The 26,573-nt window shown below is 37.1% G+C and overlaps 1 protein-coding gene across 2 annotated transcripts in view; it reads left to right on the top strand.

Annotated features, from left to right (window-relative positions):
* The window catches only part of SNTG1 (syntrophin gamma 1), a gene marked incomplete at both ends in the record, with an annotated part of 354,349 nt that overhangs the window by 1,929 nt on the left and 325,847 nt on the right, over positions 1-26,573 (top strand). For both annotated transcript variants that reach the window (XM_080802473.1, XM_080802472.1), the window contains one exon: positions 6,671-6,805. In XM_080802473.1, the coding sequence (XP_080658599.1) occupies positions 6,671-6,805 (135 nt within the window). The remainder of the gene's footprint in view (positions 1-6,670; positions 6,806-26,573) is intronic.

Genomic DNA, 26,573 nt, shown 5'->3' with positions numbered 1-26,573 from the left:
AGCAGCCATGTGTCTTCCACACACTGGCTGGGTTGGCAGGAGTACAGAGCTATGAGATACTCTGAAGATGATCAAATCCCCCTGTAGATGGATCAAAGTCAATGAGTGCAACTGAAATGTACAGTCTTAGAACATTTAAGTGGACAGAAACCATAAAGATAATTTAGCTTAACTGTCTCACTTCGCAGATGTAGAAATTGAGCAGTTTTATGAAATGCTAAGTCCCATTTAATTAATTAGTTAAAAGCAAAACCATAATGTGTAGCTTGGAACTCGAAGTTCAATCCTCTTTCTGAATTATGTTGCTGGAAATTATAACATAGTCAATTATAACATTATAACATAGTCAAATATATGTTGAATAAAAGTTGTTTTCTCTTGACTGCTAAGATATTAAAGATGTAAATCTGATATCCACATCATTGGACAGATAAAATTGATTATAACCATGCACATACCAGGAAGTCTTTTCATTGAAAGGAAATGGAAGTATGTCTAGTTCCATGTAAAATATCTTAATTTTCTAATACAAATCCTTTTTAAAAGAAAAGTTTATTAATTAAGAAGTTCCTCCCCTTAAAAAAGAAAATGTTGCAATACTTTTAAGGAATTGGAATTTAGAAGTCTGACAAAATGTAAAAATAAAGGTAGAGAATACAATTGGGACAACACAAAATTCACGGTTTAGAAGAAAAAGTGCATGTTATGGGCAGGCATAATTACTGATTCTCCACTCTTAAAAGTGTCATCAAAATAATAATGTATTAGGGGTGCCGTGTAGCTCAGTTGGTTAAATGTCTACCTTTGACTCGGCTCATGATCCCAGGGTCCTAGGATTGAGCCCTGCATCAGGCTCCCTGCTCATTGGGGTGTCTGCTTCTCCCTCTCCCACTGACCTTCCACCTCCTACTCCTTCTGGTGCTCTCTCTCTCTCTAAATATAAATCTTAAAAAAAATAAAATAACAATGTGTTCAAGAAGTAATTATGCTATCTTTAGTGTAGGTATTCCTCTTATTTCATTTTCCTCATATTTCATTCCCCATATTAATTTTCATCTATATTCCTTAAAATATTATTCACATATCTGTGTTGACCATGAAAGTACATATTTTCTATAACATATATTTAATAATTTATAATTCATTTACATATATAATTTAACTTAGTCCTTCACATAATAAAAGAATTTGTGACTATGATTCAATCAACAAATATTGAAACAAAGCTTACTATCAAAAAACACTGTACTAGGTCCTACATATTAATAGTCCATGATGATAAAAATGGTGTTAACTTATTATTAAGATCTCCTTGTGATAGCAACATATGTGATGAAGTTAAATATTGTGATATTATTGAAGTCTCTACATGTGATGCCTAAATATAATTCTGCTTAATTGTTACATGAATATATTTATTCTATAAAAACCCTGAGTTCAGAAAAGGAAGCACTTGTTTGGATGGAGTGGTCTTGGAAAGCCTCAGGGTGAAGTGAGTCATGTACTAGGACTTGACAAATGGCTGGCATTTAGCCAAGGAGAAGGTCATGACTGGAAGTAATCCTGGAAGGGAGTACAAAATGCAGTTGGAGGCAGATGGCATCAAATGGCATTTAGTGCAATATTGCTATAATATGGTAGGGTATAAGAAATTACACAACACTTAAAACTATAAGTTTACAGAACAAATTAAGTTATATTTGGCAAGCAAAATATGGAAATATCAAGGATACCTATAAAACTATGTGCAGGACATATATGGTCTCTGCACCCTTGTAGTTTGTAGTTTTTTATGTCTGATATTACAACTTTTATATTTCAAGATTAAAGGAACATAGATTTTAAAGTTTCATGAAAGTGGTGGTGCCTGGATGGCTCAGTTGGTTGAGTGTATGACCCTTGATTTTGGCTCAGGTCATGATGTTGGGCTCTGTGCACAACGCAGAGTCTGGTTGAGATTCTCTCTCTCCCTCTCTCTGCCCTTCCCCATGCTCACACACTCTAAATAAATAAATAAATAAGTAATAAATAAATAAGTAAAATCTCTAAAAAAAAATGTTTCATGAAAGCGCATGTTCTTTCAAAGCCTAGAACTTAAAGAGGCCTTAACTTTTTAAGATTTTATTTATTTGAGAGAGAGAAACAGAGAGAGATTGAGAGAATGAGTGGGAGGAGGGACTGAGGGAGAAGCCGACTCCCTGTGGAGCAGAGAGCCTGAGGTGGGACCCTAATCCCAGGATCCTGGGATCATGACCTGAGCTGAAGGAAGACACTTAGCTGACTGAGCCACATAGGTGCCCAAAGAAACCTTAACTTCTAAGTATGAAAGGAATCATAGTCAAGTTTTTAAAGTTCCAAGGTTTAAGCTAAGCCTAAATTCTTGTTAAGTTTAACCGTGAGGTCTGTTTGTTTAAAACAGAGTGAATTCATGTGAATTCATAAACACACTTCATTGATTTACAGAAAGCTAGTTGATGACTAGATTTTTAAAAAGTATTGCCTGTTAAATAATTAAGATGCATAGCCTTTTAATAGCCCTCTAAATAAACAATGTGGATTTTGTAAAATCCCCATGCAATATAGTATCAGACATCAGGCACAGGAAAACATTTGAATCTATATCATTTTTTATGAACCACCCCTTTAAAATTTCAAGTTTTATGTATGTTTCATAATTTGCATAATATATTGTATACATCTACATAGAGCACATACATTTCTTTACTCATGTGCAATGTGTACACAGTCCACAAAGTTTGAAGACAAATGATTCTTATGTTAATAAAGAAACAGACAGGTACAGGATCTAAGTTTATAGTAAAAAATGCAGCCAATACTTGTTTAGGTGATTTTTTATTGTTTAGCAGTCTGGGTGCATGGATGTGATGATTGCAGCCAGACTCTTTTAGATTATGCTATTCTAGTGGCCACTCTCACAGTCTTGGTTCCCATTTTTAACCTTAAGCAATCTATGGGGATGAGGCTATGCAGATTAAGCCTCTCCCTATATGAGACAGTGTTTTATGCATCCTCAGTAGCCTGCCTTTGATGGAAAAATCATCAGGTCAGAGTGGTCTCACTCACTTTGCCCCCAGTGGTCGTTGTTTGATACAGAAAAAACAGTTGGTTCAAGATGATGACCTTCTCAAAACTGTGTGTACTCCCAAAGGAGATTCTTGGTGACTGAAGTGCTGTCTCCTGGTGAGAGACACCAATGGCCATATCACTGTTTATAGGAGGATTGGCGGAAGCATCCCTCAAATAATTGGTTCATGAGTGAAACCAGAACAGGTGGTTAAGAGCACAGAATCAGGAGCCAGCAGTCTGGGTTCAGATCCTGACTTCTATTCATCTCTGCTCCTCTGCTCCTTTCCTATCTATGAAAGCAGGTGCACTGGGTTTTTAGAAGGAACAAATGAAATAATATTTCTGGAAGCACAGTAAACTTTATGCAAGTGGTTATTAAACAACAAGTAGAAATATGACCACATTTCACTAGTGATGATACCGGTCCAGCAATGCTGCTCTGAATCAGAAGATTTCCCAGAAATGGATTTTACCTATTTTTTAATCTACTGTACCAGTTCTGACTCTAATGCAGTTATTTACCAGCCCTCAACATCTTTTGCTCAAGGCTTATATATCAGTTAACAAAAAGTATGTTGTACCTTTCCCAATTCCTATCCATCTCCTTTTCAAAGAAATATATTTATAAAACATAAATCACTGTTCAGACTTCTCCAAGGCATCTCTAATGCCTTTAAACTCCTGGAACATCATGTAAGGGTTTGGCCTTCCTCCTCTTCACCGGGCACCTCTTCTCCCTTGGCCTCTACTGGATTATGCAGACTTAGCACTGGGATGCATTCTCATGCCTCTCTCTTCTTGAATCATGTCAGATACTCAGTCTCATACTTTCATAATTTTATTCATTTCCCTCTTGAATAAAATAACTTTTGCCTCCTCTAATTATTTCCTCAATTTACTAAGACAACCGCACATTTTTTTAAATCTAGAAAACCTTCTTTAACACCTCCCTTCCTCAAAAATATTTAACTCTTCTCTTCACGTTACTCCCACATCTGATACCACATTGCATCTTATGCATGTATGTATATTGTATAAGTAAGAACGCTCTGAGATCAGAGACGATTGTCTGATTCATTTCTGAATTATTTGCAAATTATTTGCAAAATTGATGTATGTTTGGGATTTAAATGTTTTCATGTACATAGCTGAATTTTTATAATAAAATATGTGTAAAATCTATAACCCCTAAAGAACGAATTTAAGTTCAATTTGTTTCAAGCTTCATTAGTGCTGTTTTCTATTTTTCTTCAAACAGCTATTTATGTGTGTGTATGTGTGTGTGTGTATTCATTTTAACAAAAGCTACTTCATTGTTTGTTCTCTTTAATTCTGTCTTTTTGGGACCCAAATGTGAGCTCAAAGTCTATATATTCTGTTTTGCAGACAACTGTCTAATAATTAGGGAACATTTTATACATTATTTGAGTGAATGGAGCTTTGACCACATCAGATGTAATGAGAGAAGTCTCATAGCTGTATTTTTGTCCCTCAGACTTTCCCTGGATGATCTTTGATATCTCTTTGATGTGTAACAATAATGTATTTATGGGCTCTTAGGGAAAACCCCTCTTTCATCCTCACGTTGAGACAGAGCATTATTTGTCATTGCCAGCTATTCCATTACACTTCTGGGAGAAAATTGGCCTGACTATACTGTACATTAAAACATCAGCAAATGCGCTCAATTATGTTCACTTGGCTTTGATATTATTTTATACCCTCCTCTTCCCCATGCTACCTCAGAAAGTCCTGGTGTTGGCCCCCAGCCACGATCACATTGTAAGCATGAAAGACGTTTCTCTGTGAAAAATGTAGAAAATTATGTTCTATATTAAGGCAAATATCATTTGCCTTTGCTGAAATATTTTTGTCCTCTAGACGTATCCACTTGAGTTATGCTCTAGAATAGATTAATCGACACAATTTAGTGAGTGCCTGCTGTGCGCCAGTCTCATAAAAGAGGAAAGAACACCATCCTTTCTCTTGGAAAAGACTTGTTTTTTTCTTAAAAGATATCATAACACTTACGAAATAATTACAGACTAATATAAGCCCATAGTGATAAAGGGTATGATGGTATGTATTAGCATATGGGATAAAGCTATTTACACAAGGAATTATCTTTAACAGCATCAGTATCTAAGTATGTTCCCACTTACATTATGAAACATTCTTTTAAAGAAACAAACTCCTAGCAATGCATATGTAAGTTTATATTCCAAGAGAAAACCTGGTATTATTGCCTAGAGTTTTATGCTCATTAATACTAAGGATAAATAAATATTTTTATAAACTTATCCTTTTATCTGAATTAAGGATGGCTTAATAATTATTAGATGAAAATACAATTGCCAAAGTGGTCATTGTTCCTATTGACTTTTTGGTGCAGAATGACAGCCAGTGATTATTTTCTGTCTCAAAAAAATTTCCTTTTGTATTTCTGACAAGTGAGAACCTTAAGTGCTCTTGCTAGGGAGCATATTTTTTTTTAATTTTATTTCCTTTCATTGTTGCAAAATTCATTGTTCATGCACCACACCCAGTGGTCCATGCAATACATGCTCTCCTTAATACCCACCACCAGGCTTACCCAACCCCCCACTCCCCTCCCCTCCAAAACCCTCAGTTTCTTTCTCAGAGTCCACAGTTTGTCATGGTTTGTCAGCATATTTCTATTTATCTGGGTGAATATGATATACTAAAATGCACAGGAGTGATGGGATTTGTGGGTTTCTTCAGTGATTACTGAGGTACTGGTGGAAGGCTATCTAGTGCAAGTTCAGCAGTCTTCACGGGCTATTTTTATAATTCCCAAAAAATATGTGAAGCAAAACAATGGCTTGGGAATCACAGATTTAAGGTCCTAAGCCAGGCTCTGTTTTTAATTGTATTAATTTAAGCAATTCACTTCTCCCCTTTATCCTCATTATCTCATCTGTACTGTGTGTGTGTGTGTGTGTGTGTGTGTATGTATGTGTTGGCAACTAGGAATGATGAAATTGTGGAGATTAGAAATGATGTTAAGTAGGTATGGTTTCAGATTCAAAATTCTATGATAGAGGCAGAATGTGGATTAGTGGTTGTGTAGGACAGGGGAGGGCAGTGGGGTGATGCATGCAATAGGTTTCCTTTTGGAGTTTTGAAAATGTTCTAAAATTGATTATAATGATGCTTACACAACTTCGTATGAAAAACCATTGTCTTATAGATCCTAAAGTGTTAAATTATATAGAATGTGAATTATATCTCAATAAATCTCTTATCAAAAATTTTATATTTAGATAATATGCATTAAACAAAACTTTGGTTATTTTTCAAATCTAATATATAAACATACTCCTTATTCTCCTAATCTCAGTGGATTTTCTAACAAATATCCATTACCTGAGGTGTACTTCACATGAAATGGTTAACCTTGTCTCTGCTCCTGTATTAAGTATTATGTTCCAGATTTATCAGAGTGCATTTTCCTTAGCTCTTCAACACTATTCATCATGTTTTGCTGTGAATAGCCCATAAAATTATATTCTATAACCTAAGTAAAATTTTTTCCTCTGTTTTGTTCTTTTCTTGCCTGAAGACAAAGACAGGGATTTGTTTGCTGCAGGATGGTAATCAGGAGCCTTTCAAAGTCCGGCTGCACCTAGCCAAAGATATTTTGATGATCCAGGAACAGGATGTGATATGTGTGTCTGGTGAGCCTTTCTATTCTGGTGTAAGTAGCTTTCCTTCTGTTGAACTCTTTTTTTTTTTTTTTTAATTTTTTTGTTAATAAAAATGTTTACTCACAGAAAGTTCATAATATATTATTCTTTTACTTTCAGAGCATAGTCAATCCTCCTGCATGTAATTTTTGTTGACATTATTAAGTAAGCAGTGTCCTTGTGTAAGTACCAAACCTAGATCCACAGCCACCTATCAGGGCTCATCCCCACACATTAGGGCATCTCATTGACTCCCAGTTGTTAAGTGGCTGCAGCGACACTTGTATAATCTGACCTTGAGAAAGTGCATTCTACCTTTTCATACAGAGGACTATCTGAGGACAATGCACAGTAGTTTTTCCTGCCTGTCTTACCTTGCATCACATTGGACTTTTGGAGGTGGCACAAACGTGGAGCCCAGTGATTTGCATTTGGGAAGTGTGAGACTTTAGGTGGCAATCACTGGACTCAATATCAATGCTTTTCCCCAGTGGATTGTTCATGAATGATTCCCTGATAGAATTATGCCCAAGTGTCATAGTAAGTTCTGTCTAATGCCCTCAATGGTTGCCATATTACCTTGCTGCTAACCCAGCCTCAGAAAGAGCCATAAATTATGAGTCAAAACTCATTGATCTGCTCACGAGCACTGAAGTACAGCTGTGGAAGACATCTTTAGGTGAAATTAGATTATATTAGACAAAACAACTTTAGCATTAAAGAGGACAACTTTTAGAGTTTATCATTTATTATGTAATAACATTAAAGACACTATTTTAACAGTGTTGCCAAATATGATCTCAGAAGAAATTACAGCAAGTAACAAACAGTCTGCTTCCTGGATTCCCCAGACATCTATAGCTATTTAGCACAAAGATTTAATTTGTAGCTTATTAACAGACTTACCTTGGAGTATTTTGTTGGTGGTGAATGATGCTGAACTTGAGTTTCCACCTCACTTCTCACCAACATCCTATGGGAGTCACACCAGGTCCTAAATCAATAGGCCCTTGCTAACTAAAGATAATGGACATTTTGCAGACTGTTAACTCTTCTTTTGTCACAGACAATTTAAATCATCCTGAATCATGGGTCTGGCTGTCAAAGCTGATTAAATTGTTCTTATGGAGTGCCCATTCTTCCTTTTAGTTAATAAAAGAATAGCAGTCAATGGTTGATTTCTCCTTCCCTCCCTCTTTCTTCTTTTCTTTTATCTTCTTTCTTTCTTTCTTTCCTTCCTTCTATCTTCCTTCCTTCCTTCACTTCTTTCACTTTTTCCTTTTTACCTTCCTTCCTTTCCTTTAACTCCTTCTTCTCCTTCTCTCCCCCACCTCTCTCTCTTTAGTAAAGCAATATGATGAATATAACTCTCTAGAGTGACTATATTACACAAATTCTAGATCAGTAAGGTGTTGTAATTTATAAAATTCAGTCTATGAATACTGAAATAACATAACTGATTTTAAACTATCCAGTAAAAATAGTTAATACACAAAAATATAATCTCTTGTTTCAAAAGAATGCTGGGAAGAACTTGACAGAATTAAGACAGAATTAATGCTGGGAAGAACTTGACAGAATCAAGGCGAGAAGAACACTGGGAAGAACTTGACAGAAATATCCTATGATAATGTCAACAAATGCAAAAAAAAAATTGACAAAATTTGACAATCATTCATAAGAAACACTTTCAACAAAGTCTGGATAAGATGGAACTCCTTTAATTGAATAAACCCTAAAGAATACTTCTCACTAACATTATAGTTTCTGAGGTTGTAAGCAAGTCAAGGATCATCACTTGCTTCATTTTTACTCAGTATTGTTTTGGTTATACAGCAAGTTGGTAAATGGATATAAATGGCATAACAATTGAAAAAAGAAGAGGTAAGGGGTGCCTGGATGGCTCAGTTGGTTAAGCGACTGCCTTCGGCTCAGGTCATGATCCTTGAGTCCTGGAATCGAGTCCCGCATCAGGTTTCTCCCTCTGACCTCTCTCCTCTCATGCTCTCTCTCTCTCTCTCAAATAAATAAATAAAATCTTTAAAAAAAAGAAAAAGAAAAAAGAAGAGGTAAATAGCTCTAGTTTAGATGTCATGATGGTGTATGTAGAAACCCCTAAGAAATCTACAAAAAATAGAATAACATACAAATTCTTCAAGGTTGCTAGAAATAAGGATGATGTCCAAAGTTAATTGTACTTCCATAATTTGTAACAAACAAAATAAAAGTGAAATCCACAATACATCAAAGGAATAACACACTCTGAAATAAAATTAACAAAATATGTACAAAGTTTTTACCTTGAAAACTATAGAACTGTGATAAATGAAATGAAAATAAACAAGTAAATGAAGAAATGTAACATGGTCATTAATTAAAGACTAAATATTGTTAAGTTTTCAAATCTTCCTAAGCACCCAATATCAATTAAAATCCCCAAAATGTTTTTGTAGACCATGACAAGTTGATTCTAAGATTTACATGGAAATACAAAGACTCAGTATAGGCCAAACAATATTTAATAAGTAGAACAAAGATGGAGTGTTTATACTTCCTAATTTCAGAACTTACTATAAGATTGCCAAAATGAATACAATGTGACATTGGCACAAGTACAGGCACATGAATCAAATGGAACATTATAAAGAGTCCAGGAAACAGACCCACACTTATTTGGCCAATTGCTTTTTTTTATTGTGGTAAACTATACATAACATAAAATTTACATTTTAAACACATTTAAGTGTTGGGGCACCTGGGTGGTTCAGTGGGTTAAAGCCTCTGCCTTCGGCTCAGGTCATGATCCCAGGGTCCTGGGGTCGAGCCCCACATTGGGCTCTCTGCTCAGCAGGGAGCCTGCTTCCCTTCCTCTCTCTCTGCCTGCCTCTTGGCCTGCTTGTGATCTCTGCCTGTCAAATAAATTAAAAAAAAAAATAAAAAAAAATAAACACATTTAAGTGTATAGTTCAGTGACATTGAGCATATTCATATTGCTGTGAAACCCTCCCTACTCTCCATATCCAGAATTTTCATCACCTCATACTAAAACTCTATGCATTAAATAATACTCCCCTCTGTCCCATCCCCTCAGCCCTTGACGACCTCTATTCTACTTTCTGTTTCTATGTATTGACTTGGAAGTGGACTCACAAAATATTCATCCTTTTGTGTCTGGTTTATTTTATTTAGTGTAATTCTTTAAGGCTCACCCATCTTGTAGCATGTATCAGAATTTCTTTTATAAGACTGGATAATATTCTTTCTGCATGTATAATACCATTTTCTGTTTATCTTGCCTATCTATCTATCCAATAGTGTACATTTGAGTTGTTTTCTCTTTTTGGCCCTTTGGAATAAGGCTAATATGAACATGGGAGCACAGATGTCTGAGTCATTGTTTTTCATTCTTTTTTGTATGTTACCAGAAATAGAATTGCTGGATGAAATGGTAATTCTGTGGTTTTTCTTTTGTTTTGTTTTGTTTAATCTCATATCAGTTATGTGATTTGCAAATAATTTTCTCCCAACTTCTGGGTTGCCTTGTTACCCTGTTGTTTCCTTTGATGCACAGAGATTTTAATTTTTATGAAGTTCAGTTTGTCTACTTTTCTTTTGTTGACTATACTTGTGTTATACCTAAGAAATCATTGCCAGATCCAATGTCATGAAGATTTTACCCTCTATTTTCTTCTAAGAGTTCTTAGTTTCAATTCTTACGTGTACATCATGTACACTGATTCATTTTGAATTAATTTTTGCATATGGTGTTATGTCCAGCTTCATTCCTTTGCTGGTGGATATCCAGTTTTTCTGATACCATTGCATCTTTGTACCCTTGTCAGAAATCATTTGACCATATAAGCAAGGTTTTATTTCCAAGCTCTCTATCTGCAGCATTGGTCTGTCTGTCTGTTTTTATGTCAATACCATACTGTTTTGATTACCTTAGCTTTGTGGTAAGTGTTGAAACCAGGAAACTTATGGAGGGAGGAAGGGCAAGATGGCAGAGAAGTAGGAGACCTTGTTTCAACTGGTCTTCTAAAATGAGCTAAATATCTACCAGAACACTCTGGACACCCATGAAATCAACCTGAGATGTAAGATTATACACTTCTGGATCTCTACGGGGGCAGAAGAATATCAGTGGTAGTGTAAAGCAGATTGGGAGCACTCAGACTGATATGGAAAGATAAACAGAAGGGGGAGAGAGCCACCGGAAGTGACCCATTGGAAAGTAATACCCAAACACGAAAGTACGCTGTGCTTGGGGACCAGCATTAACTTGGAGTCTGGTTAAAAGCACTCAAAAAGAACAAAGGGTCTTAAGAGGCAACTGGTGGAATCAGGCAGCATGGGCAAGGCCCTAAGCCCATGCCAGAGCATTCACAGCCAGCACCCATGCATGCCTGAGACAGCCCGGTAGTAGTTCCAGTTGGTGGTCCCTGAGCCTGTGGCTTTCCACTACTTGCACCACCACTTGGGCTGGGCACACTCTGGCCCACAGCTGAGAGAGCCCAGCACAGGCTCTTACCAAGAGATCCCTGGGCTTGCAGCCTTCTGTGACTTGTGCCACTGCTGCTGAATATGAGCACACCTGGTGTGGGCCTGGACTCCAGACAGCAGTCCTGTCAATGGCAGCCACAGGAATTGGGCTCCTGGGATCAATATTGCTCATGGTTTTAGTGCCATAAGGGTGCAGAGACAAGCAGGGGCCTTGGGTAACCACTGAGATGGTGGCTGCGGATGCACAATGCCTGTAGGAGTTTGCAGTGTTCATCAGAGTTTGCAGAAAAGGAGACTGTGTGTTCTAGACCATCAAGAGGGGAAGCAGACTGAGGCTTCTCTCTGAGGCAGAAACCTGGGTGTGGAAAGTTTACTTTGCACTAACCCTGCAAAAAGCCACAAAAAGCCAGGAAAGAACAAAAACCTCCAAAGAACAAAAGCTGGAAAAACCAGTTTCCATAGAGCCCAGCCCCTTGATACGGGGCAGGGTGACTCAGCCCAAGTGAGAGTGACTGAAAAACAACACAAGAGGGCCCTCCCCTAGAAGATAAGCCAAAAGAACAAGATGACAACAACCACAGGGTCTCAATAAAACTATAAAATCCCAACATCAGGGGAAAACAATATTTTAAGTCCCCAGTGTACCTTGCCTGGATCGTGGTTGATATATTCAGCTACACATCCCCTCAACTAACTTTCACCAAAATGACTAGGAGGAGGAACACCCAACAGCAGAAAAACTCAGAGGTTGTGCCCTCTGCCAACTATTGGATATGGACATAAGCAGTATGTCGGAAAGGGAATTCAGGATAACAATTATCCAGGCAATGGCTAGGTTGGAGAAAACTATTAGTGACAACATAGAATCTCTAAAGATGGAAGTGAGGGCTGATCTGGCAGTACTAAAAAAGCTATCAATGAGATACAATGTAATCTAAATACTCTAATAGCTAGGGTAATCAAGGCAGAAGATAGAATTAGTGATCTAGAGGACAAACTGATAGAGAAAAAGGATCTGAAGGAAGCCTGGAACAAACAGCTTAGAAGCCATGAAAACAGAATTAGGAAAATAAATGATGCCATGAAACATTCCAACATCAGAATTATTGGGATTCCTGAGGGGGAGGAGGAAGAGAGAAGACTTGAAGATATAGTTAAAAAAAAAAAAAAAAAACCCTGGATGAAAATTTCCCTAATCTGGGGAATGGAACAAGTGTTCATGTCCTAGAAGCAGAAAGGGCAGCCCTCAAGGTGAATGAGTCTAGAAAGACTGCCAGACACTTAATTGTGCAATTCATGAATCATAATTTCAGACAGGAGGTCTTAAGAGCAGCTAGGGGTAAGAGATTCCTTACATACAGAGGAAGGACCATGAAAATAACTTCAGACCTGTCCACAGAAACCTGGCAAGCCAGAATGGACTAGCAGGATATATTCAGGGCACTAACTGAGAAGAACATGCATCCAAGAATACTTTATCCAGGAAGGCCAACATTCAAAACAGATGGAGAGATAAAGAGTTTCCAAGACCAGCAAAGTTTAAAAGAGTATGTGAACACCAAGCTGGCACTACAAGAACTATTAAAGGGGGCGGGGGGGGGCTCTATAAAAGAATAAAGAACCCAAGAGTGAACATAAGAACAGAAATTTACAGAGACTATCTATAGAAAAAGGATTTCACGGGCAACATGATTTCAGTAAAAACTTACCTTTCAATAATCACTCTCAATGTGAATGGCCTAAATGTTCCCATAAAATGGCACACAGCTGCAGATTGAATGAAACGACAGGACCCATCCATATGATGTCTATAAGAGAACCATTTAGAACCTAAAGATACATCCAGACTGAAAGTGAAGGGATGGAGAAGCATCTTTCATGCCAATGGACCTCAAAAGAAAGCTGGGGTAACAATTCTCATATTAGATAAATTAGATTTTAAGCTAAAGACTATAGTAAGAGATACAGAAGGACACTACATCATTCTTAAAGGGTCTACCCACCAAGAAGATCTAACAATTGTAAATATTTCTGTTCCCAATGGGGGAGCAGCCAACTACATAAACCAATGGTTAATCAAAATAAATAGTCATATTGATATGAATACATTAATAGTAGAGGATCTTAACATGCCACTCTCAGTAATAGATCTTCTAAGCAGAAAATCAACAAAGAAACAAAAGCTTTGAATGACACATTGGACTAGATGGACCTCATAGATATTCACAGAACATTCCACCATAAAACAACAGAATATTCATTCTTCTTGAGTGCACATGGAACTTTCTCCAGAATAGTCCACATACTGGGTCATAAATCAGGGCTGAACCAATACCAAAGAATGAGATTATTCCCTGCATATTCTCAGACTAAAATGCTTTGAAACTGGAACTCAATCACAAGAAAAATTCTGGAAGGAACTCAAACACTTGAAAGCTAAAGACCATCCTGCTCAAGAATGTTATGGATCAACCAGGAAATCAAAGAAAAACTTAAACAATTCATGGAAACCAATGAGAATAAAGACTCATCAGTCCAAAACCTATGGGATGTGGCAAAGGCAGTCCTAAGGGGGACATACATAGCCATCCAAACCTCACTCAAAAAAATTGAAAAATCTTGAATGTACCAGCTCTCTTTACACCATAAAGAACTGGAAAATCAAAAACAAATTAAGCCTACCTCATGCACAAGAAGGGAAATAATTAAGAATAGAGCAGAGATCAATGAGTTAGAAACTACAGATACAATAGAACACATCAATGAAACTAGAAGCTGGTTCTTTGAAAGAATTAATAAGATCAATAAACCACTGGCCAAAAATGTCCAAAAGAAAAGACAGAGGACCCAAATTAATAAAATTATGACTGAAAGGGGAGAGATCATGACTAACACCAAGGAAATAGAAACAATCATCAGAAATTATTATCAACAGTTATATGCCAGTAAGTTAAGCAATCTAGAAGAAATGGATGCATTCTATAAACTTCCAAGACTAAATCAGGAAGAAATTGACAACCTGAATAGACCAATTTCTAGTAATGAGATTGAAGTAGTGATAAAAAATCTCCCAAAAAACAAGAGCCCAAGACCGGATGGATTCCCTGGGGAACTCTACCAAACATTCAAAGAAGAAATAATACCTATTTTTTTGAAGCTGTTTCAAAAAATAGAAACAAAAAGAAAACTTCCAGACTCCTTCTATGAAGCCACCATTACCCTGATCCCCAAACCAGGCAAAGACCTCACCAAAAAGGAGAATTTCAGACCAATATCCCTGATACGGATGCCAAGATTCTCAACAAGATTCTAGCTAATAGAATACAACAGTACATTAAAAAGGTCATCCACCATGACCAAGTGGCATTTATCCACGGGATGCAGGGTTGATTCAACATTCTCAAATCAACAAATGTGATAGAACAAATCAATAAAAGAGAAAATAACCTCAGGGTCCTCTCCATTGGTGCAGAAAAAGCATTTGACAAGATACAGCATCTGTTCCTGGTTAAAATGCTTCAAAGTATAGGGATAGAGGGAACATTTCTCAACTTTATAAAATCTATTTGAAAAACCCACAGTGGATATCATTCTCAATGGGGAAAAGCTGACAGCCTTCCCACTGAGATCAGGAACACAACAAAGATTTCCACTCTTGCTACTGTTGTTCAACATAGTACCAGAAGTCCTAGCAACAGCAATCAGAAAACAAAAAGAAATAAAAGGTATTCAAATTGGAAAAGAAGGTGTCAAATTTTCTCTCTTCACAGATGGCATGACAGTTAATTTGGAAAATCCAAAAGACTCCACCCTCAAACTACTGGAATTCATACAGAATTCAGTAATGTGGCAGGATACAAAATCAGTGCACAGCAATCAGTTGCTTTCTTATACACTAACAATGAAAAAATAGAAAGGGAAAATAGATAATTGATTCCATTTACTATAGCAATAGGAACCATAAGATACCTAGGAATAAACCTAACCAAAGAAGTAAAGGATCTGTACTCAAGGAACTACAGAACATTCATGAAAGAAATTAAAGAAGACACAGAAAGATGGAAAAGCATCCCATGCTCATGGATCAGAAGAATAAATATTGTTAAAATGTCTATACTGCCCAGAGAAATCTATACTTTCAATGCCATCCTGATCAAAATTCCACTGGCATTTTTCAAAGAGCTGGAGCAAACAATCCTAAAATTTGTATAGAATCAGGAAAGATCCAGAATCATTAAGAAAATGTTGAAAAAGAAAAACAAAACTGTGGGCATCACTTTACCTGATTACAAGCTTTACTACAAAGCTGTGATCATGGTACTGGCACAAAAACAGACACATAGACCACTGGAACAGAGTAGAGAGCCCAGATATGGACCCTCAACTCTATGGTCAAATAATCTTTGACAAAGCAGGAAAAAATATATACACCGGAAAGAAGACAGTCTCTTCAATAAATGATGCTGGGAAAATTGGACAGCTATGTGTAGAAGAATGAAACTCAACCATTGTCCTACACCATACAAAAAGATAAACTCGAAATGGAGGAAAGACCTCAACTTGAGGCAGGAATCCTGGAGGAGAACATCCCATCAGAATCCTAGAGGAGAACATAGCAGTAACCTCTTCGACATTGGCCACAGCAACTTCTTTCAAGATATGTCTCCAAAGGCAAAGGAAGCAAAGGTGAAAATGAACTTTTGGGACTTCAAGATAAAAATCTTCTGCACAGGGGCAGCTGGGTGGCTCAGTGGGTTAAACCTCTGCCTACAGCTCGGGTCATGATCTCAGGGTCCTGCGATCGAGCCCTGCATTGGGCTCTCTGCTCAGCAGGGAGCCTGCTTCCTCCTCTCTCTTTGCCTGCCTCTTTGTCTACTTGTGATCTCTCTCTCTCTCTCTGTCAAATAAATAAATAAAATCTTTAAAAAAATAAAAAGCTCTGGGGGCGCCTGGGTGGCTCAATGGGTTAAGCCGCTGCCTTTGGCTCAGGTCATGATCTCAGGGTCCTGGGATCGAGTCGCACATCGGGCTCTCTGCTCAGCAGGGAGCCTGCTTCCCTCTCTCTCTCTCTGCCTGCCCCTCTGTCTACTGTGATCTCTCTCTGTCAAATAAATAAATAAAATCTTTAAAAAATAAATAAATAAATAAAATTAAAAAAAAATAAAAAGCTCTGCACAGCAAAGGAAACAGTCAATAAAACAAAAAGGCAACCCACGGGATGGGAGAAAATATTCATAAATGACACTACAGACAATGGGCTGATATCCAGGATCTGTAATGAACTCCTAAACTCAACACACACAAAACAGATAATCATGTCGAAAAAATGGACAGAAGACATGAACAGACACTTCTCCAAAGAAGACTTACAAATGGCTAGCAGACACATGAAAAAAATGTTCATCATCATTAGCCATCAGGGAGATTCAAATCAAAACCACATGAGATACCACCTTATACCAGTTAGAATGGCCAAAATTAACAAGACAGTAAAACAACATGTGTTGGAGAGGATGTGGAGAAAGGGGAACCCTCTTACACTATTGGTGGGAATGCAAGTTGGTGCAGCCACTTTGCAAAACAGTGTGGAGATTCCTCAAAAAATTAGAGCTATCCTATGACTCTGCAAATGCATTCCTGGGTATTTACCCCAAAGATACAAATGTAGGGAAAAGAAGGGCCATATGTGCCCTACTGTTCATAGCAACAATGGTTATAATCACCAAAACTGTGCAAAGAGCCAAGATATCCTTCAACAGACAAATGGATAAAGAAAATATGGTCCATATATACAATGGAATATTACACCCCCATCAAAAAGGATGAATATCCAACTTTTGTATCAACATGGATGAGATTGGAGGAGATTATGTTGAGTGAAATAAGTCAAGCAGAGAAAGTCAATTACCATATGATTTCACTTACTGTGGAGCATAAGGAATAACATTGAGGACATTAGGAGAAGGAAAGGGAAAGTGACTTGGGGGAAATTGGAGGGAGAGATGAAGCATGAGAGACTGTGGACTCTGAGAAACAGACAGAAGGTTTTGGAGGTGAGGGGAGTGGGGTGATGGATGAGCCTGCTGGTGAGTATTAAGGAGGGCATATACTGCATGGAGCACTGGGTGTGGTGCATAAACAATGAATCTTGGAACATGGAAAAAAAAATAAAATAAAATAAAAATGTTTAAAATGTTTAAAAAAAATCAGGAAACATACCATCCAACTTTGTTCTTTCTCAAGAATGTTTTGGCTACATAGAGTTTCCTTGGTATTCCATATAAATTTTAGGATGGATTTTTCTATTTCCATAAAAAATGACATTATCGCACTGAATTAATAGCTAGCTTTGGATATTGCCATAAACACAGGATGTCTTTTCATTTATTTATGTCTTTAATTTCTTTCAGTAATGTATTGTGGTTTTTAGTGTATGTCTTGCACCTTCTTCTTAGTTAATCCCCCTAAGTTATTTATTATTTATATGCTATTGTAAATGGAGTTGTTGTCTTATTTTTTCTTTGATCAACTGATTTCTGTGTATTAATTTTGTATCATGCTGCTGATTTTTTGTTTTGTTTAGTGACTGTGTGTGTATAAGTGTGTTAATCTTTAGGTTTTTCTGCATATAAGATCATGTCATCTGTGATCAGAGATAATTTTACCTTTTTCCTTCCAATTTATATATCTTTTTTGTAATTTTCTTGCTTAATTCTCTGTCTTTTTTTAAAGATTTTATTTATTTATCTCACAGAGAGAGAGAGAGAGATCACAAGTTGGCAGGCAGAGAGAGAGGGGGAAGTAGGCTTCCTGCTGAGCAGAGAGCCTGATGTGGGGCATGATCCCAGGACTCTGAGATCATGACCTGAGCCAAAGGTAGAGGCTTAACCCACTGAGCCACTCAGACACCCCTCTAAGTCTTGTATTACTATGTTCAATAGAGGTGGTAAAAGTAGGCATCTTTGCTTTTGATTTTAGAGAAAAAGCTTGACGTTCACCTCTGAGTCCAGTCTTACCTGTAGGTTTTTCATATGTAACTTTTATTATTTGAGGTAGTTTTCTTCTAATATTTTTGAGTGTTAAAAGGGTGTCAAATATGCCAAATGTTTTTTCTCCATCAATTGAGATGATTTTTTTTTTGTGTGTGTGTGTGTGCATGTATGTGTTTCCTTCATTCTGTTAATATGGTATATTATAATGATTGAATTTCATATATTGGATTATCCTTGGTTCCAGGAATAAATCCCCCTTGTTCATAATATATAATATTTTCAATATGCTGCTGAGTTCAGTTTGTTAGTATTTTGTTGAGGATTTTTGCATCAAAGTTCATAAGTTCATAGTTTCTTTTCTTAACATCTTTTTTCTGGTTTTGGTATCAAGGTAAAATTACCCTCAGTGGATGAGTTAAGATGTTTCCTTCTTCAATTTTTTGTAAGAGTTTGAGAATTGGTATAATTTCTTCTTTTAATATTTGGAAGAATTAACTAGTGAAATTAGCAGGTCCATCCAAGTCTTTTCTTTGTTGGAAGGTTTTTGATTACTGATTTAAACTCTTTGTTAGTGACATATCTGTTCAAATTTTCTATTCCTTCATGATTCAGTGTGAGTAGGTTTTGTGCTTTTAGGAATCTGTCCATTTCATCAAGGCTATCCAGTTAATTCTTCATTCTTTCTTTGGGTTATTTTTAAATTTCTACCAAGTTGATAGTAATGTCTTCACTTTTTTCCCCCTGATTTTAGTCATTTCTTTCATCTTTAATATTATTTTTTTCTTAGCCAATCTAGGTAAACAATTGTGATTTTGTTAATATTTTCAAGGAACAAACTCATTTCATTGATTTTTCTCTACTGCTTTTCTATTCTCTTTATGTATCTACATTCTAACCATTATTATTTCCTTCCTTCTATGGGCTTTATGTTTAGTATTTGTTGTTGTTGTTGTTGTTGTTTTACTTTTTCTATTTTCTTAAGTGGTTAAGTTAGGCTGTTGGTTCGAGATCTTCTATTTTGATGTAAACTTTTATAGCTAAAGATTCCCTTCTTGGCACTGCTTTCACTGCATCTCAACATTTTGATGTATTATACTTTCATTTTCATTCATTTCTGATATGTACTACTTTCTCTTGTGATTTCTCCTTTTCCCATTGAGTGCTTAAAAGTATCTTAATTTCCAGAGATTTGTGAATTTTCACTTTGCCTTCTGTAACTGATATATGATATCTGACAGGATATATGATGTATCCTAGAAAGTATACCATGTGCACTTAAGAAGAATGCTAGCCTTTGAATGGCCTGTATTGCCCTATTCGTCTGCCTTGTGATTTTTTGTTGAAAATAGGACATTTGACTCTTACAATGTGGTCACTTTGGTAATCAAATTCTTCCCTTCCCCAGGGTTTGCAGCTTTTGTTTGTTTTTTAGTCTTTAATTCTTGTAAGTCATCTCTTTGCCGGGTATTAACCTAAAGTATCAAATTGAAGTCTTCTCAGATCTTGCCTGAGCCTATGTCTTTCCCTGGGCATGCATTGTGACTTTATATATCTATCTATCATCTATCTATCTATCTATCTATTATCTATCTATTATCTATCTATCTATTATATTTTTCTTTTGAGTATCTTAATTCTTAAGTGTTGGGCTCCCAGAAGAGGAAATAGGGAGAAATGAAGGCACTTTAAATTCCTTGGGAGTTTCTTCAACACTTGGAGGCACCTCTGTGATTAAAAGTAGATATCACTGATCAGAACTAGGATCCCCAATATTTGGAGTAGAGAGTCCCCATTATCTATCCTGTTTCCAATAAGCCAAGTGTAAGATGCTACAGGAAGAAATATATAGATGTCTCTCACTGGGCTGATGGTGGGATGGGTAGTAACTATGGTTCTGAGAGCAGAAATTGACCTAAATTAGCTGTGATTTACCATCCAAAACTTCTCCTGAAAGTTGCAGTCTTTACAATAGACTCTAGAATTCAAAAATAATTGCACCAGACAACCAAGTGCAGTTGTCTAGGTGGTGCTTCCTATTCCCTCATCTTCTTTGAAGTCACTGGTCAATTGTCAAACCAGATCAAAGGGGAATAAAAATCTTTTCAGTAAATAATGCTCAATGGATATATGGAAAATTCAGATTACATCTGACTCCTACTTTATATGAACTACAAATATTTTGAGATTGAGTGTTACTGTGAAATATAAAACTAAAACAAATAATTTTCTGGAAAAAAACATGGGAAAATGGTTTTGTGTTCAAGGCTAAACAAATTTTTTTTAGGATGAAATAATACTAATAAAATTAAAAAAAGGAATGGTAATGTGAACTTCACTGAAATTTTTAAAAAATTGAACTTTAAAATCCCTTATAAGAAAATAAAATGAGAAGCTCGAGATTAGAGGAAAATATTCCCATTTGACACAGGGCTTGTGTCTAGTATAGCTAAAGAACTGTCACAAATTAAAAAAAAAAAAAAAAAAAAAAAGGACAAACAACCCAATTAGAGAAAACAAACAACAACTGAGCAAAAGACCAAAAATAAGATATGCAACTGACTAAGGAGACCTTAAAAAGATGTTTTAATTCATCAGTCATAGGAATTGCAGATCAGATTAAAATTCCATAATATACAACTTCATATCCATTATAATGGCTTAAAAAAAAGACTTGGCAAAAATGTGGTTCATTTAGAAATTTCATGCATTAGAGTACCAATTGAGCAACCACTTTGGGAAACTATTTGGCAGTTTCTTATAAAGTTAAACAGAAACATACCCTAAACTTAAAAAAAAAAAAAAAATCCTACTCCTTGGGATGTACCCAGGAGTAATGAAAATAAATGTTCACAAAAAGACTTGTACAGGATATGCAAGTTGTGAACTAAAACAAGTTGTGAACTGATGCATGAATTCTGATACCATCCTAAAATGAATTTCTATTCATTTATTCTCTTAATAAAGAAGTAAATAAAGTATTTTTTATTTTCTGGTTTTACATATAAGAGCTTGGAAGTCACCACTTGATCATAACAAGTAGAATTTGAACAGGCTGGAAAATCATCAGCTCTCCTGGGACCCATAAGAGAGGAGAGGACACAGGACAAACTGCTGCTCCCAAGACTGGTTAGACAAGATAGGCACTGTGGTCAGCAGTGCTAGGGTAGGAAAGCCAGAATTGTAATTAAATTGCTGGAGGCTCAGTGTGGACAAGTCTGAGAGTCAAAAATGCAAAGGGAATTCTGGTTTCTAGTTCTGCTTTTAAGGAGCTTGAAAGTAAGTCACCACTCCTTCCTCAAAAATATAATGTTGAGGGGTGCCTGGGTGGTTCAGTGAGTTAAAGCCTCTGCCTTCAGCTCAGGTCATGGTCCCAGGGTCCTGGGATAGAGCCCTGCATCGGGCTCTCTGCTCGTCAGGGAGCCTGCCTCCCCCTCTCTCTGCCTGCCTCTCTGCCTACTTGTAATCTCTGTCTGTCAAATAAATAAATAAAATCTTAAAATATAACAGACTGAAAAATCACCAACTCTCCTTGGATTCATAAGAGAGGGCAAACCTCTGCCCTCAGGACTGGAGAGACAGAAAGTTGAATACAGAGAGTTGCTGCTAACCAGAGCAAAGGCTTAAAGGCAGACAGTGGGAATCAGAACCAGGGTAGGAAGACCAAACTGTAATTGAAGAATTGCTAGCCACTCAGTGTGGGCAGTCTGAGAATTAAATATTCCAGGAGGACCCGGTCATAGGGACCGCCACAATGGTGTGAAATTTACCTTAGGAATTTGACCAATTTCTCAAAGAAAAAGTTGGAGAAAATCCCTCAAGTGTTCCCTGAGGTGGAGGGAGAAATGGAACCATTTTGAAATAAGCCAGATCACTCTGTTCTTCTTACCAATGCCTGCTCTCTGGGGAAGCTAGTTAATCAGAGCCTAAAATACTTGGGAGTTTTCAGACCCTAACTGACTTGAGGAAGGGAAATACCCAACTCCAGCATCTACTCCAGTGCATTCTGGACATCCTGTCTAACTCAAGGGAGTAGGAAAAAACTAAGAAGAACTTGTGAGGTTCACAGTCCATAATCATGGGCTTACCAAAAGAGTGAGAACAAATCATAGGACTATAGAATGCTTCTCCTTCCCTACATTGCACCACCACATTTTTAAAGGCCTACTGACAGTAGTTCCATTTATGTAGTACAACATGGGAAGCTACCAAGAAAATTTTACAAGGACTACCAAGAAGGTTACAAAAACACACACAGATTTTGAAGAGACAGAATAAACACCAGAACCAGACTTGTCAGACATGCTGGAATTATCAGATCAGAAATTTAAAATGACTATGGTTAATGTACTAATGGCTCTACAAAATAAAATAGGTAGCATGAGGAAAAACGTGGGTAATATAAGCAGAGAGCGGGGAATCCTAAGAAAGAACCAAAACAGTTCTAGAGATAAATACATGGTAACAGAAATGATGAATACTTTTGATGGGTTCTTTAATGGACTGGACACAGCAGAGGAAAGGATCTCTGAGCTAGAGCATTTATCAGTGGAAACCTCAAAATCTAAAAAATTAAGAGAAAGAAGACTGAAAAGAACAGAATACAATATCTGAGAACTGTTGTAGGATAGCTACAAAAGGTGTAACACATGTAAAATGAGAATATCAGAAAAAGAAGAAAGAGAAAAAGGAAGAAATATTTGAAGCAATGATGACTGAGAATTTTCCCAAATTAATGTCAGACACCAAACTACAGGTGCAGAAATCTTAGAGAACAGCAGCAGAAGGCTGCTTAAATGCTAAAAAACCTGCACCTAAGCATGTAAATTACAGAAAAGCAAAGATAAAGAAAAAAATACTAAAAAAAAAAAAAAAGCACACCTTGCTTATAGAACAGAGATCAGATTTACCACTGTCTTCCCCTCAGAAATCAATGAAACAGAAAGAGAGTGGAGTAAAATATTTAGAAAGTGTTGAGAGGAGAAATTATCCAACCTAGAATTCTGTACCCTGCAAAATTATTTTTCAGAAGTGCAGGAGAAACAAAGAGTTTATCAAACAAAAACTGAAGGAATTTGTTGGCAGTCAGTCTGCCTTTCAAGAAATAATGAAAGAAGCTCTTTAGGGAGAAAGAAAATAATATAGGTCAAAACATGAATCTTCATAAAGAAGGGAAGAGCAACAAAGAATAAATAAGTGAAAGAAAAATGAAAACTTTTCTTTTTTTTTCCTAATTGGCATAACAGATAACAGTTTATTCAAAATAATAACAACAAAAAGTGGTTTTGATTATGTATGTTTATGAGTACTATATATATATATATATATATATACACACATACACACACATATCCATGCTTATTATAAGTGAAATGACTGACAGAAATTAGACAAGAGAAGGGAGAGCAGAATTAGCATTATTTGGTTATTATAATGTACACATACTACCTATGAAGCAGTGTAGTGTTATTTGAATGTGGATTTGGATTACCTGCAATTATATATTGCAAACTTTTGGCCAACTACTAAAAAAAGTAAAAAAAAGGAAGTATAACTGACATGTTAAAATAGGAGAGAAAACAGAATCATACAAAATACTCAATTTAAACAACAGAGGCCAGAAAAAGAGTGGAAGACAAAAATAGGATAAAAAACAGGGCAACAATCAAAGGAAATGAAATCTTGCCATTTGCGACGATGTGGATGGAACTAGAGGGTATTAGGCTTAGCGAAACAAGTCAATCAGAGAAAGACAATTATCACATGATCTGCCTGATATAAGAAAGTTGAGAGACAACGTGGGGGGTTTGAGGGGTAGGAAAGGAATACATGAAACAAGACGGGATCAGGAGGGAGACAAACCATAAGAGACTCAATCTCACAAAACAAACTGAGGTTTGGGGGGGGAGGGGTCTAGGGAGAGGGTGGTTGGTTATGGACATTGGGGAAGGTATGTGCTATGGTGAGTGCTGTGAAGTGTATAAAACTAGCGATTTACAGACCTATACCCCGGGCCTAATAATACATTATATGTCAATAAAAAACAAACAAACAAACAAAAAAAAACCTTTGAAAGTGGAAAAGAAACAACAGGGCAACAAATCAAAACAATTACAAATATGGTAGCCATTACTCCATCTATATCAATAATCACTATAAAATCAATGGTTTAATATGTCAGTTAAAGGACAGATATTGTCAGAAAGCAGATATTGTCAGAGTGGATCAAAAATCCAGGCCCAATTACATGCTGTCTATACTAAACACATCTTAAAAATAGACACATACAGATTAAAAGTAAATAAGCTGAGAAAAGTATGCTGAAACTATAGACTATCTTTAATGAATATAGATATAAAATCCTCAACAAAATATTCATAGGTCAAATCCAACTATGTATATAACGAATTGTACACCAAGAACCAAATAGGATTCATCCCAGGTATGCAAGTCTGGTTCATTATTCAAAAATCAATTAATACAATCCATGACATCAATAGGCTAAAAAAAAAAAAACTTTTTAGTGGGAGAACCCTAGAGGGGAAGCCCCATCTTCCCTTGGCACACTTCTACAAAGAGACCCTATCTCCTTTCCAATACATATCTCACTACTAGGCCAAATAAGTTTGGTCAGGAAAATATCTGGTAGCTACTGCTGCTTAGATAATCATTTTTCACTCTCACAAAATCACAGGAACTAATGATGTCCCAGTCCTTCTGAAAGCAGCTGCGGCTACTAAACAGGTATTCCCTATGTGCACCTTTGTAGGCAGGGTGTAGAGTATGCTTAGTCACTGTCTTTCAGAAATCCTAAAATAAGGGGTCATTAGTCCCTGTCTTCAAGGACACAGCAATATTTTAGGTCTCTATGTTCACCACCTCTTGGTGGATCCTCACAGAAGGTAGAGGAGACTGTGCCAGCTCTACAGGGACTTGCCTGCACTCCTGTAGTCCGCTGCTTCCTACACAATTGTGGTTCCTTACCTAGGCACTGGCCACTCTCAGGCTTAGGGCTTTCTCCATTTGTGCGAGTTCAGTAGTTATGTGCACAGGGCAAGGGAAAATGCTGGGTATTTCCTCCCCCAGCCAATGACCAACAAGTACTGAAGGGTAAGCACTAGCTTCTTCAATTTTGGGTGGGACTTTAAGGGACCTACCGATTCCAGTAGGACAGGACCAGCTACATAGAACAGCAACCTGCTTGAAAACACTCCTTGCATTGGCCTCCTTTCCTTCTGCTCTCTCAAGCCCTCCCCTTCATTTGAGAGCATTTCCTGGGACCCATCCCAAATGAAATTCTACCTTCTGTATCCACATCTGGGGGAAACTAATTTATGAACAAGAATGAAGTGCCCTATGCTCTCAGACTTAAACAGTTTTTCTCTGGGAAAACTGTCTGCTTTTTAAAACCTTCCACTGCCAAAGGCCCTTAGACACCTCTGCACTGGAAACCAGACCCTCTTTGAATGTGACCTTCACAGTGTATGTTTTTTGTGCTTTCTCCACAATGGTAGCTTGACTTTTCACTTAATGTGAGTTTGGGAGGGTGGGGGAATCTGGGCTGAGGTACTCATCCAATTTGTGAGAGAATAAAGTCACACCTTTGTGTGAGAACTGGAACATTGCTGACACTTATTCTCCTTAAGTTAGTGGAAAGTTCAGGAAAGCAGTCTCAGGGCACAGCAGACATTAGGTGGACACTCAGGCAAGGATGCCAGTATGAAATCTGGGGACAATGTTATGAAGCTCTGGTTGTAGAATGCAGGAAGAGAAAATCCATGGTAAGCATGGGAGGGGGGCCTCCATGAGAGGGGACATCAAGAGAGCTAGTGACAGCCTTGTCCTCAGACAGTTTACTTGTGAGGGAAAATGATGCTCCACTCTGCAGAAAACTCCAGGAAAGTATAGAAATTCACAGTTTAAATTTTCTTACACCCTGACAGTAGGGCAGGAGGAGGTGAAATTTGTGTTCCTAAGCCCATTCCATTAGTTTAGGCCTGGTCCTGGGATTGTCACCTTTTGACAGTTCTGGCCAGCTCAGCCCAACTGAGAAAGCCCTGGGGCAATGAGACTCAGGAGCCACCATGGGATAAGTGCAGAATTGGAGAGTTAGCAGTGACGCCTGGCAATTCTGTTCAATACCTGAACTTCTGTGGCATACATGGAATTGGCCTACTGAACAAGGAGCACAGACACTAGGGCATAAGCCCAGGGAAGAGGTCCACTTGAATAGATGAGACATGGGGCTGAGTGGGGCTGAGTGGTTTGAGAACTTGAGTTAGGCAAA

This window comes from Martes martes (assembly GCF_963455335.1).
Source record: "Martes martes genome assembly, chromosome: 4".
Classification (NCBI taxonomy): domain Eukaryota; kingdom Metazoa; phylum Chordata; class Mammalia; order Carnivora; family Mustelidae; genus Martes; species Martes martes.
The sequence above is the reverse complement of the archived record's forward strand: the minus strand, read 5'-3'. Positions and strand labels throughout refer to the sequence as shown.